This window comes from Phasianus colchicus, chromosome 2 (assembly GCF_987193195.1).
Source record: "Phasianus colchicus chromosome 2, bPhaCol1.hap1.1, whole genome shotgun sequence".
In the NCBI taxonomy this organism is placed as follows: Eukaryota; Metazoa; Chordata; class Aves; order Galliformes; family Phasianidae; genus Phasianus; species Phasianus colchicus.
Genome location: NC_143437.1, coordinates 80,482,413 through 80,495,517, shown reverse-complemented (window position 1 = coordinate 80,495,517; position 13,105 = coordinate 80,482,413). Strand labels below are relative to the sequence as shown.

Sequence of the window (13,105 nt, the reverse complement as noted above, 5' to 3'; positions counted from 1 at the left end):
ATGTTTCTTTGTGATTTTAGAAAAATGTAATGAAATGAGTTTCTGAGCAGCCGGGTCTAACTGCAGCTGCCCCTGTTCGTTGCAGTGCAGTTGGACTAGATGACCTTCAAGGGTCCCTTCCAATTCAGTTGATTTTATAGTTCTATGGATTTCATGCATAAGCAGTGCTCTTTGGCTTCAGAGGGGGACAGTTTCCCAAAAATGAAGCGGGATGATCAAATACACCGGCAGGGAGCGCCGGGGAGACAGGCGTCTGGTGAGGAGCAGCGCCGTGGGGCTGTGCAGGTTCCTGCCTCTCCACAGGCAGCGCAGGAAGCTCAGGAGCGCTATTTTTTAAAAAAAAGCATCTAAAATTTGAGAATGATTTTGGGCTCTAAGCAATTATCTAGGCTCTAAAGTGAGACACATTCCTTGTGACATATGTGCTGCAGCTGTATCTCATTCCTGATGTATCCCTCTGAGCTTCTGGCAGTGAAGCCCCTTCCCCTCTTACAACCCTTTTCTCTACTATCTTTTGTCTTCTGTCATCAAGCCTGGCAATTTGTGCTCCCTCAGCCTCCCAGAAAATCCAGTGAGGGATCAGAACTGCATGTAAACCAATGCTGTGAGGTGGCAGGAAGTTTCTTGGATGCTGCCAGGTTCAGGAGTGCCCTTTTGTCCTCTGCATTTATTGACTACTCAGGGAAAAGCATCATGTTCCCTCCATGCCACCCTGTCACCTCCTGGACACTCAGCGTCTTCATGGCCTCCATCAATGAAAGATCACCTCAGTGCAACCATCACAGTAGCCTGATGGAAAGGCATCCCTCCATTTGTGCAAAGACACAGAGGACACCACAGGGCACCAGGTGTTGCAGTCCTAATTGGGTTGGTGCTGGGAACTTTGGCACGAGGTTCACAAGATGGGGCCTGCTGTCATGTGGTGTGAGAACCAAATACACCTACTTCTGTGTGCAGAAGTTTTACTGGGCACTGTGTTACACTGGGCACAAGCTGTCAGCTCTTGAGGAATCTTACTTCCATTCTTCAGAGAAATAAAGAGTATCAGGTTGAATACTTTGGTATTTAAGGGCAACTAAGCTGGTGAGGATTCTGGAGCACAAGTCTCACAAGGAGCAGCTGAGGGAACTGGGATGGTTCCATCTGGAGAAGAGGAGGCTCAGAAAAGGCCTTATTGCTCTCTACAGTCACTTGGAAGGATGTTGTGCCAAGGTGTTTGGTAGCCTCTTCTCCCAGGCAATAGCAATAGGATGAGAGGGAATGGCCTCAAGTTGTACCAGGGAAGGTTCACGTTGCCTATTAAGGAAGAATTTCTTTTCAGAAAGAGTGGATTGAACTGCATTGGAACAGGCTGCCCAGGGAGGTGCTGGAGTCACTGTTCCTGGCGGTGTTTAAGGAAAGAGTAAATGTGGTACTTGGGGACTCAGTTTAGTGAGTGATACTGGTGGTAGGTGAATGGTTGTACTAGATGATCTTAGAGGTCTTTTCCAACATTAGTGATCCTGTGATTCTGTGATTCTGTTATCTCTCTGTTTTACTTTATTGCCTGTAAGCTAAGGTCTTGGTTGAATATTATTGCACAGCTTTATGTTAAGGCAAATTCATTTATATCCAAGCAAGTACAACCTACAAAGTTCAAACCCGTGAAGTTTTACACTGAGGTGCTGTGCCATATGGTGCACTTCAGATTGATTTGTGTGCAGTCACAAGAAAAACAGATACAGAACAAAAATTACTAATAAAAATATACATTCATAGTGATCCTTTTTAATATGTGGAAAGGTAAACTGATTTATTAGGTCTTCATTTTGGCAGCTGCGTTGGTGGTATAGTGGTGAGCATAGCTGCCTTCCAAGCAGTTGACCCGGGTTCGATTCCCGGCCAACGCATACCAAATTTTTGCAGGCCGCATTCTCTTCAGTCCTTCTGCTCGGAGGCAGAAAGAGAAGAACAGACCAGTTGAATGAATTGAATGGATGCATGATTGATGTCATGCCCAGGGCTTTGGGTTCTGTGATCCAGGACAAACCTTAAACTGGGAAAGTTGATGTAGGATAGGACACAACTGACCAGGAGGAGTAGAAATATACTTGACAGCAAACTGGTATGGCTCATCACCAGGATTTTAAACTAGATTTGGTGGGGATGTACTGCTGAGTAACAGAGAAGACTCAGGGAACACTGTCACTTCAGGAAGCATGGATTTGGATTTGTCCCAGAGGTTTTTGGGAGGGCTCTGCCCAGAAGGTTACATGGCCAAAATCCCAGCTGAAGTGCCTCTGTACCAATGCACTCAACATGGGAAATAAGCAAGAAGAATTGCACACTATAGTGCAATTGGAAAACTACTATCTTATTGCTATCATGGAAACATGGTGGGATGACTTACGTAACTGGAATGCCATGATGGAGGGCTATGAGCTTTTTAGATGGGATAGGTGAGGTAGGAGGGGTGGGAGACTTGCCCTCTGTGTTAAGAAGTGGATTAGAGTGCAAGGAGCTGCCTCTGAGAAACAGTCATAAACAGGCTGAGAGCTTGTGGGTTAAAATTAGAGACTGGACTAATAAAGAGGATCTGGTGGTCAAGGTCTACTACAGGCCACCTGATTGAGGCCTCCTTCTTGCTTCAATCTGCAAGAGTCATCATGCTCACAGGCTCTCATTCGGATAGGGAAATTTGCTGATGACAACAAGCTGAGTGGTGCAGTTTACACAGTAGAAGGATATGAGTACAGACTGGGAGAACTCATTGAGAGCAGCCTTGCAGAGAAGGACTTGAGGGTCCTGATGGACAAAAAGCTGATTTCAAGCATATTAAATCTGCACAAATATTACAAAAATGACTGTACTGTAGTTAATCTAAAGACAATCAATTGGCATTTACTTTTTAATTGTATTTCATTAACTCTCCCTGAACGATCTTCTTCTGGCACTTATTCTATCACATTGTCTTCTTATTTCTAGGAAAATAATGTTCTTTAAAATAAAAACTAAAGAAATAAAACTTCATGCTGTTATAAACACCAATACAGAGAATAGTCCATTAAGGCAAATAAAACTGTCAAACAGATTAATTCAATCAGCAAATCTACATAGATATAAGCAAGCATTACGTGTAAAGCATTCAACATAAAACTAAATGTTACTGTTCAGAGGAAGAGCTAAAACTGAGCATTTCACAGTAGAAAGTGGAGTGTTCAGGGCAGTAACTTCAATTTTCTATTTCTATAATCTTTTCTACATTACAGATTGTTCTACAAAACAGAAAGTTTTATCTCCTCTTTGTGTCCAACTGTTTTTCACAATGAGGCAGATGGAAAGCACAGTGTCTTTCTTTAGAAGTCAAAGTATGCCAGATTTTTTAATAGATGTTATATTCTATCACCTGTAGTTATACTAAAATAGGGCTTTGAAACTTCTATAGGCAATTACAGTATTTTAAGGGGAACGCAGATCATTCACTGATTTTCCATTGCTTAAAAGTTACTGCTCTCTGGAGTCCAGAGTGGCCTCTGCTTTGTCTTATCTTGAAAGCACTTCATGATTACTTCCTTTTTAATGATAATAATTGTAGAAATTCATCCCATTTTTAATCTACATTATTACATTTCTTCCTGAGTGTCCCCAGAGTATCAGCCAATTATGTGGCTAATGCACTTTCTTAATTTGTTTTAGATGCAAATCCAGATTTGCTAATGTGCAAAATGGCCAGGAACATAAATACACAAGATGAAATACACCTGTCAGAGCACCCTTTGCATTCGTGAACTTGACTGAGTGGATGCCTTAGTGAAATACTTTGCTGCCTGCAAAATATCAGAAGAGAATTTATTATTCTATCTGCATAAAACAGTATCGTTGATGCAATCATGTATGTCAGCAATGATCTTTTGTGACCAGGGTTGCTATTCTCTTTTAGAGCGCTGCAGTTCATTATCATACATTAAAATCTAAATGATTTCAAGTACACCACGACTGTATTAGTGCTTTAAACAAATCTTTATTTTTTAAAAGCTTAAAAACTTAATGCATTTGCGAAGCCGTAAATGTCTGTGTATTTGTTTAGGGATCATAAAACAACAAAGGACAGCTTATGCATACACTCATACTGAATCAGCTTTATATTAAAATCCAGACAAGGAAAAATATTTTATTTCTTGATTGGGACTTCTCAAATCCAGACTCAACTCTGAAGTATGACTGTACTTAGATTCTACCCGTATGTAAAAGTACACTTCAGGCCTGTCAGTGTCACTTTCAAACAGCGGGCAGTTTCATCCCAGGTGAATTCATGGATAGTTCTTGATTCACAAGTGATGTTTTGAAAATAGGAGATTTGGGTCAGTACTACATTCATTGTACTGCACTGCAAATTGAAATGTGGCACACACTAAACATGCTCTGAATTTATTACTCTGTGAAAGCTGGAATATTGAACTCACTCTAAAATACTGCTTACAGACACAGCTATGTTTATTGGCACACATTATCAGATGTAAAAAAAACAAACAAAAAAACCCAAAAAACCACCACAAGCCTCCTTAACAAACTTGGTGTACCAGCTGAAGCTCTGGTGTAGTCAAAAGCTATACCAGGAAATGAGTTTTGCAAGCAGAAACAGCATTTGTTTTGTTTAGATTATCCAGTAGCTCCCTTGCATATCAGCTAACTCTTCCCAGTGCAGATCAGCTCCACAAAAGTCCATCCAGGTCCCAGAATATCCTGGTTCTCTAGAATTTCAGTACTAAGTGCAGAGCTCATATCAAGAAGAGCCAACAGCTCCCATGGTTGGCAAGCAAACCAAACCACGAAGATCAAATTGACTACATACCACTGCGTTATTCCAGCTTCAAAGGTAACTGGACTACTCTTCTCAGTAGGACACCGAGTTAATGCACTTTTTCTGGCATCCCACATTGCATCTCCTGCAAGCAATACTGTTTTCTCTTCTAAAAAACAGTTTATCCCGGTAGCTTCTACAATTTAAATAACTGTAGCATTTTAACTATGTGCCAACAACTTGATTAAAAACAATTAATAATGAACTGTATAAGAAAAAAACTGACTGCACAAGAGTTTTATCCAGCTTTATGTGTAGTTCATTCAAATATCATTTTAAGTATAGCTGCCACAGAGCTCTCTGGGTGCTATTTGAAAAGCTGCCAGTGTAAAATGCACAGTTCACCACATGGCATCTCATTTATCCAGTTCCATTAGTCTTGCACTGAATAGCCTGATCATGTCAAGCAAATGTATCTGCCAATGCAGTGAGAGCACCAGGTTAGAAACAATGATGTCATTAAGCACTTGGCGACAGATCCCTCTTTGTATCACAAACAATATTAGAACCAGTTTTACTATGCACATCACTGTGATACTGCAGTGGAAAGCAGTCAGAAAAAATAACTTCCAAAGCTATACATTCTGTCCCTACACATAAAGACACACAAATACTGCCAACTTCAGGAAATTAATTTAAAATTGAAACACTTGATTACATTTGCATAGTTGTGAAAATTTATTAGTTACAGTGTAATGAAAATCAACTTTTTTTTTTTTGGTACAGGCATAAGTAAAAACATACATTATATAGAAAAAAAATCACAGCTTTAAAAACTGGCTTACATTGTCTAAAATGAGTAAATCTAGTTGTATTTCAAGGCATTGGACTTCATACTTAATTTTATGCCAAACCATCACACAGTGCAAGACATATTCTGCAATAGTAGAAATTCCATACAGCAGTCATCAGAGTATTTAGTCTCACAGAATCATATGGTAGCAAAAAATTGCGCCGAGTATTTTTCCATTTAAACAGAAAATACTGTTGAAATTATTTTTTCCTTTCTTTACATTCTTTCCTCTACAAAAATATCAAATTGCAAATTTAACAGTGTATTCTACAAACAAATGCACCACGGACAACAGGAATTGCAACTTTGGGACAGTTACTTTACAAAGTGTATTAAAAAAATAAATTATACGGCAGACAAAATCAAGCACTTGCCTCAGGCTTTGCAAATAGAAGTGAAATTCAGCTGGCAGAAAGACTGCTTCTCTCCCTCTGGCTGTATCAAAATACCGTTCTTAAAGCTATACCAAGAATACATAAAATCTAATGGAAGCAGTAAATACTCCCATGAATAATCAGTAGCACAAGTGACCCTGGTGTTGACGGTAGAGGGCTTCTACAGTGATCCATCCAACTGGTAAGGAGGGTAGTGCACACAGAGAGTATATTGGGGTGGTAACTCATCTAGAGCTCATGCGTAACTGGTGAATGATGACACTCTCTAAAAGAAAAGAGAGCAAAACATTTGGTTTTATGAAACTGGAAATAAATTACAAGTTACTATAATGAAGAACAATTACATTAGCAAAGTATTTTTCTTCTGGAAATACCTTGCAGCCTTTCCCTAACATCACTGATAAAAAATGCCCTGTTTAAATGCTGCAAGGGGAAACCTAACCAGTGCCATGCTAGGCTCTGGAGCCCTTGGCTCGCACTTCAGTGTCAAATCCATCACTTGGAAAAAAAGAATAATACAACTGAATAAATTGAACCACAGGAACACTAAGGCTCAGCCCCACACCTGAATCCTGTGGAAGACAATTTGAAGTTGGGTATTTTGAATCCTATCTGAGAAAAATCATCAAAAACCTGCTGGCGATTCTGAAGTGGGGATGAGAAAGAGGTATGTGATCATTTGTTTTTATCTGAATTTTCCTTAGAATCTGATGCTGCTTTTATTCAGCAAGTCTGCTGAATTTTGTTATGGCCTGGAATATAAATTCCAGCCATAGTATGCAAAAAGAAGTATTTGCCTTGTCTCTGAAAGGTCCAATTTAGTTTTGTCCTGAGTGTAACACAAGAGCTCTCTGATTAATTTCGAGATTCTTTTGAAATGCTGGCTCACAGCTTGGTCTCCAGCTTTTCTGTTTAAGTACACTGCTCCAACAGGCAATTTTTAATAGAAGATTTTAGCTATCAGTCAATGACATTATCTCTGAAAAGAGGTATTTTGCACATTTCAAATAATAAAGTTGCACCGATGCTAACTAGAAGTACAGTAATATGTTTTCATAAATACTCATTTTTTAATTGAAATGTTGTTGGTTTTCTTTTTAAGATTCTTTCCTCTCTTAATAGCCTGAAGATTTTTCAAAAAGTATGCATCCCGAGAAATTGCACTAACCATGCCATTATCCCCTTGGACATTTTTGTTGACTCTTTGCCTTTGTTTGCTAATACTTCAAAGGTGTTTAAGTAAGTTTCATTGAAAGGAAGGTCACTGCTCTTTGTGTTCTCGTTATGCCAGAATGTTGCCACTAGATGGCAGATTCCAGTTAGGTTTTTTATGTGTGTTGACCCAGAAAAGCACAGCTAAAGCAATATCCAAGGAAATATGGTGTGGCAAATGAAGTAATAGGTTTTCCTACATTAAAGCATTTCATTTTTATATAATTTACATTCAGAAATGATTTTCAGGAATATATGTGTGCTTATTCTCAGAAATTTGAGTAATGAACATTAAAGAACCGCAAACTATGGCAAGAAAAAATTACAAGAAGAGCTGTTCTCTAACTTCACGCTCTTGAGGAATATTATGTAAAAAGCTGCATTTCATATCAGGTTATAATATTGAATGAAACCTCCCATTCACGTCAATAGGAGTCATGTGAATTCTATATGAAACACTTTTTCTTAATAATCAATTTGGATATGAACAATTTATTCATAGATTAATAACAAAATTCTAAAAACTAAATGGACTGTAGAAGATATCATCTTCCTTGTGAAGGCTCAATACTGAATGAACAGCAAAAAATACAGTGGGTTTCTAAATCAACTGTCCTCCTGCAGACTAAATATAATGACTTTTTTTAAAGTCAGAAAAATATTAAAAATAAATAAATATTTTCCAGTTCTAGTATTTATTTGTTCATTTTTTTTTTCTCACACTCATTTATATGTATGGACCAAGTTATTTGTTTGTTTGTTTGTTTTCTAAAAAATTATTTTGCATTAAATTGTTTGTTACATATACATATTAGATGTATGCATTATGTACATAGAATCACAGAATGGTTTGGGTTGGAAGGGACAGTTAAGATCATCTAATTCCAACCCTCTGCTATAGGTAGGGACACCTCCCTCTAGACCAGGTTGCTCAAACTACATACTACATACTACATACTACATACTACACACTGTAGTTACTAGAAGAGGTATTCAAACAGTTATTAAACTGAACCTACAGTAGGGTAGACTTTGTCACAGTTCTGTAGGAGTAACCTCTGTAGGAATATGATATCTGTAGGATATAATTACATACATTTTTCTAGGCTTTTAGGTCTGAATATTTCAAGGAGCTATCAATTCACTTAAACACAACTGAATTTATTTTAATGACAGGAAAAGAGAACAAAGATACATAACATAAAAATGATTATTCTGATTTCGGTCTCCCCAGTGTAAGCTGGAGTATCTCAGGGAAACACAGTGTTAGCTGGTCTATCAAAAATACCAATTCTCACAATGAAGCACATCAACTGATATTTTAATGTATGTTTAATGTATGCATGTAAGTTTAATTTCTTCTTACAATATATACAAACAAATAACATCAAATGATACAGAAAGTTGCACATCCAAGTGACAAAATCGAATCATCTTTCAGTATTTCTATTTTTATAATCCCATTGAAAAAGAGTTTTTAAAGTGAGGAACCATTCATACCTGAATGATTTGTACCTGAACGATTTGTACCTGAATCTCAGAGCTGACAGCTCTGAATTTGAAAGTAGTTAATCCTCATTGCATATTCCAAAAAGCTTTGTAAGGGCAGCATAAGTAGTAATGGAGATCAAAAGTGAAGTTAACATATTCAGTGAGAAACAGAGGTTTGTCAGAGTGTGCTCAGTCAGAATTAAGGGAAAGAGGGTAACTCACACTGATGCAGGGGAGAAAAACATTCCCCTAAATGAAAACAAGTTCAAAAGATGAGCTCGTAGAAACTTCTGTCAGCAAACTACAGGTATCAAACAGATTCAATGAAGTCGGCCACTGGTGTGTGATAGGAACATATAATTGGTCCGAAAATTGTCCTGACTGCTGCAGATTATGCACCTGAAGGATGGTAGATTGCTTCTTTAAAGACATGACTTTCAGCTTCTGATCAGAATCACAAAATGTTCATGTAAATATTGAACATGTTTTAGAGCACATGTAGCACGTTTCAAGCAGTAACATCAACTGGCATGAATCAACATACTCTTGTGACTTCCGAGATTACTCAAATGCAACTAAATGTTATGGTGATGTATATTCTGTGGGCTTTGTGAAGAGTCACAAAGTGTTCTGTGCTTTTTGAAGAATCACATTAATGGGCGTCACAAAAGGGAAAAAAAAGTGGGCAAAATAAATAAGAATCTCTGTTTTTCTTCTACTGTTTACTTAGTATGTTTAACAATATGAGAAAGCTCCTCTAAACATTAGAGATGAAGTTCTGTGCTCCCTCATTTTCAGTCATACTTATGCAAACATTGCTCTGCTCACAACCACATTAGCAATACTCATTCAGTAACAGCATTCAGGTGACAGGATCTAATCTTGAAAATGCAGCAGAAAACTCTGTTGTGGGTCTAGAACCAAAATCTCACACATCAGTGCATGCTGATCTGTATCTTGTCATGAATGGGTTGGCACCTTTCCTGTTCTCCTGTCACTCTACCTAAGCCATATGGGCTGGATATGGCTATGTCAGCCAGAACAAAGCATTTCTCCACTTCACATTGAAGCCTAACCAAAATAAAAATGTTCATCTGTTCCTAGTGAGTCTGAACTTCAACCTTTTTAGCACTAGCATGGGTATAAAGGAAAGAGCTGATGTCAGAGTTTAGGTGCATGCTAACCTTTTTTTCTGTTGCAAGTATGGATATAGATATAGTAACATCTATTACTGACTTATTTTCTGATTTAAAGAGATGAGGACAGAGATTGCAGCAAGAGATGTTCAGATTATATACAGCATGTTGAGCAGGAAACCATCTAAACCCAGCCAAGAGAGTAATGCAGAGACAGAGTTATAACTTCTGAATCCTGCCGTTCTTCTGAGCATTAGGTGTCTTGCTAAGCCTTGCCAGAGGTCCTTCCTCTGTTTGGCACTCACAAAGCAGCAGTCATCTCATGAAAAGAGTAGTAAATCAGACCCTTTCTCTCAATATCCTGAAAATATCTGAAGTGCTTAAAAGTCAGTGAAAGAAATGGAAATTTTCACTTACACAGATAGTCCATGTTAAGAGCAGTATTTCGTAATGTGGGCGCTATAGGTTCAGATTTTGCTTGTGTCTGATGGGATTCAAATCTGTACCTCCTCTCTTTCAAAGACCACTGTATTTATCATTGTTATTCTGAGTTGAGTGCATTTTGCTATTGAAACTGCTCCACTTCACTGAAAAAATCAATACAGGGAAAAAGGAAACGGAGAGAAAGAATGAGCATGAGTAATTCCTGATGATCACCTGGGCAGAGGAAGCTGGTTTTCTGCACTGTAACCCAGTCATGGTAAAATACACATAAAGAAGCCCTGTAAATAAAGGCCCAATTAATTTCCTATGGATTTATGTCTGCCAGTTTGATTCTTTGATGCCTAGTAAAATCTGAAGTGTGAAAAAAGCTTGTCCTTGTGGCATTTCTGACATCACTCTCTTGTGTTTGTTCTTTGATGTTGCCTGAAGGTGAGCTCATGCTGCATTCTTTCACACAGTAGGGTTCTGCTAAGGTCTTGCTCCTCTTCTCAGTCACCCTTTTCATTAAACTTGAAGAACTTCTTATTCTGGGGACCTCTGTTGCTTGTCAGGTTTGGCCGAAACTGGTGGATGTGTTCAATGTTATTCATCAGAGAACAGATGGAGGGATGGATGAACACAGACATTTTATCTTAGAAGCCTTCTTTTCACAGAAGGCCAGGCTTAAAAGCAGCCTTTGGAACAGGCACCAGAATCTAGGGGAGTTTCCCCCCTACTTCAATATCCTGATCACTCAACCACTCTGTTGTTTCTGCTCAATGAATACTGAACTCCTCCATGCAGAACAGCACAGCCTTTAGAGAAGGGAATGAGAATGCCATCGTCAGTCCCTCAGCTGTCAGCACTTGCTGAATTTGGTGGAGCTGATTGGAATTACCTCAGAACTGCTGAGAAGAGGCTCCTGAGTCATGCCTTTGAAGGACAGGTTCAATCAAAAGCTTGTTAAAAAAGTAGCACTGCTACATATCCCTGTGGTATATGATCTATTAGAAGACATTAATGATTCTACAACCCTTTAAAACAGCTACTGGTTTCCCACACCTTCTCCCTTTCTTTTTTTGGCCCAAGATCTTGAACCTAGGCTAGGTTAAAATTAGACTTTTTGTCTGTTGCTAGATTCCTTTTAATTCAGTTCTCAGGCAAGTTCAAACTCTTGTGACAACTCATGGGCCAACCAGATAGAAGTCAGTTTTATCTTGGGTTGGGGTTGCCAAAGACGACTTCTGACTCTGGTGGTTGGTTATGTCCTGACTTTAAATGATCGTGAAATTGTGGCTTTATTGTTGATTTTATGTCCTGAGAGGACATGAATACCTAGAATGTGGATTTCAGTTAGGTTCAGAGATCCTTTGTCTAGAAGTGCGCTTCTATTTGGGCCACAACACTGGTAGGCAAGTGCAGCAGCAGAACTTCAGGTAGATCTTCAGATTGTCTCTGGTGCTCAGACAATACCAGGAAAGCTGGGAGCTGGACTGGAGCATTATGGACTCTATTTAGACTTAGTTGTCTAAATCACCCTTTGGAGCTGACCTACTGAACAAAGAACCTTACTGTAGTCACTAAAAATAGTCTTCAGATTCAGAAGAAATTCCAATAAAATAAAGACAGTTCGTTTCAACTTTGAAGACTTCTGAACTACAGGCTTTCCTTTTTTTTTTTTTTAATAATAATAAAAGTATCATTATCTTACATTCTTTCTGCCTTTACAAAACAAGAATCTCAGCTCAGCCAAAACATGTTAAAAATGCTGAATACAACAAAATACATATCTGTAGCTAGCAGTCGAACTAATTGCCTGATTCCAACTCTCTGCAATTCTGCTGGCTATAGAGCAAAAGTTTTGTTTTTTTTTTTTGTGCTGTTCCCAGGAAAAATAACAGCATCCTTGATCTGACCTGTCTGGAATTTCTCAAATCTGTCTCATATAATCCTTCTGACTCTATTGAGCAGTTCCTAGCTTGTGTCTGAAGTTCTGGTTCAGCTGTGCTAATTTGCGTGTCTTGGATTTCAGGTACTGTAAGTCTGGCTTATTTCTTCAGGTGAATTAGTTTCTCAGATCTTAGGCAAAACAAACCATTTTTTCAACCACAGGCACACTTAGAACATTGCCCTGGGTAAGGCAATGTTAAGTTAACTTAGGAATAGCTCATTTCTTTGAAAAAAGGATATGAAAAGGAAGCTTTAAGCCAGCTGTAGTTCATCACTGTAACCACATTAGCTTGGGGCTCATGTTTGCAGTATTATTTAAATGATTGTTTTGAACTAAAGATTTGTTTGAGTGCCAGTATTCAGAGGGTCTATCCAGCTAAAAGCTTTTAGTAAGTTTTCTTCAAACATCTGCTTAAAAGTCTCTGTTACAAATAGAACAGTAAGATCTCAGTAACCATTTATTGTCAAACTGATGCTTTTAGCTTTTAACAATTAGTTGAGAGGGTCTGATGCACTTCTGGAATAGTAACTCATATTGCTTGATAATTCCAGTTTCCAAGTTTTATCTGGAATAGTAGGAATTGAGTGCTATGAAAAATTTGAATCTGATTTTCAGGTGCCATAGGAACCAGAACCTTAAAATTAGCAGGTACTGAAGGTGCTGCACAGATGGAAAAAAGGAAGCCTATTTCTTTTTCTGTGTGACAGCAGCTTTCATATCACAGACAAAATGCCCTTCATGTTAATAATAAAATGCCAGCTGTATTCTGGGATAATGGCCATATCTGGGTCTTAAATTGGGGAGCACTGCAAAGTGCAGACTGAAGATTAAACATTGTTTGGATTGAATATAATTTTGTCGACC

The 13,105-nt window shown here is 38.4% G+C and overlaps 1 protein-coding gene and 1 non-coding gene across 9 annotated transcripts in view; one reads left to right on the top strand and one right to left on the bottom strand.

The window, feature by feature from the left end:
• The first annotated feature begins 1,817 nt into the window (after positions 1 to 1,817).
• Positions 1,818 to 1,889, top strand: TRNAG-UCC (transfer RNA glycine (anticodon UCC)). Its single transcript has one exon. It is a non-coding gene; the product is annotated as a tRNA-Gly (tRNA).
• A 2,083-nt stretch (positions 1,890 to 3,972) lies between these two features.
• The window catches only part of FILIP1 (filamin A interacting protein 1), a 127,210-nt gene continuing 118,077 nt past the window's right edge, over positions 3,973 to 13,105 (bottom strand). For 4 of the 8 annotated variants that reach the window (XM_090136124.1, XM_090136122.1, XM_031611306.2 and 1 more), the window contains one exon: positions 3,974 to 6,293. Coding sequence is in view for 2 of the 8 variants with exons in the window: in XM_090136125.1 (XP_089992251.1) it covers positions 6,253 to 6,293 (41 nt within the window). In the remaining 6 variants the exon portion in view is untranslated. Of the gene's footprint in view, positions 6,294 to 13,105 lie in introns of all 8 variants that reach the window. The other 4 variants (XM_090136121.1, XM_090136125.1, XM_090136123.1 and 1 more) reach the window with 2 other exon arrangements.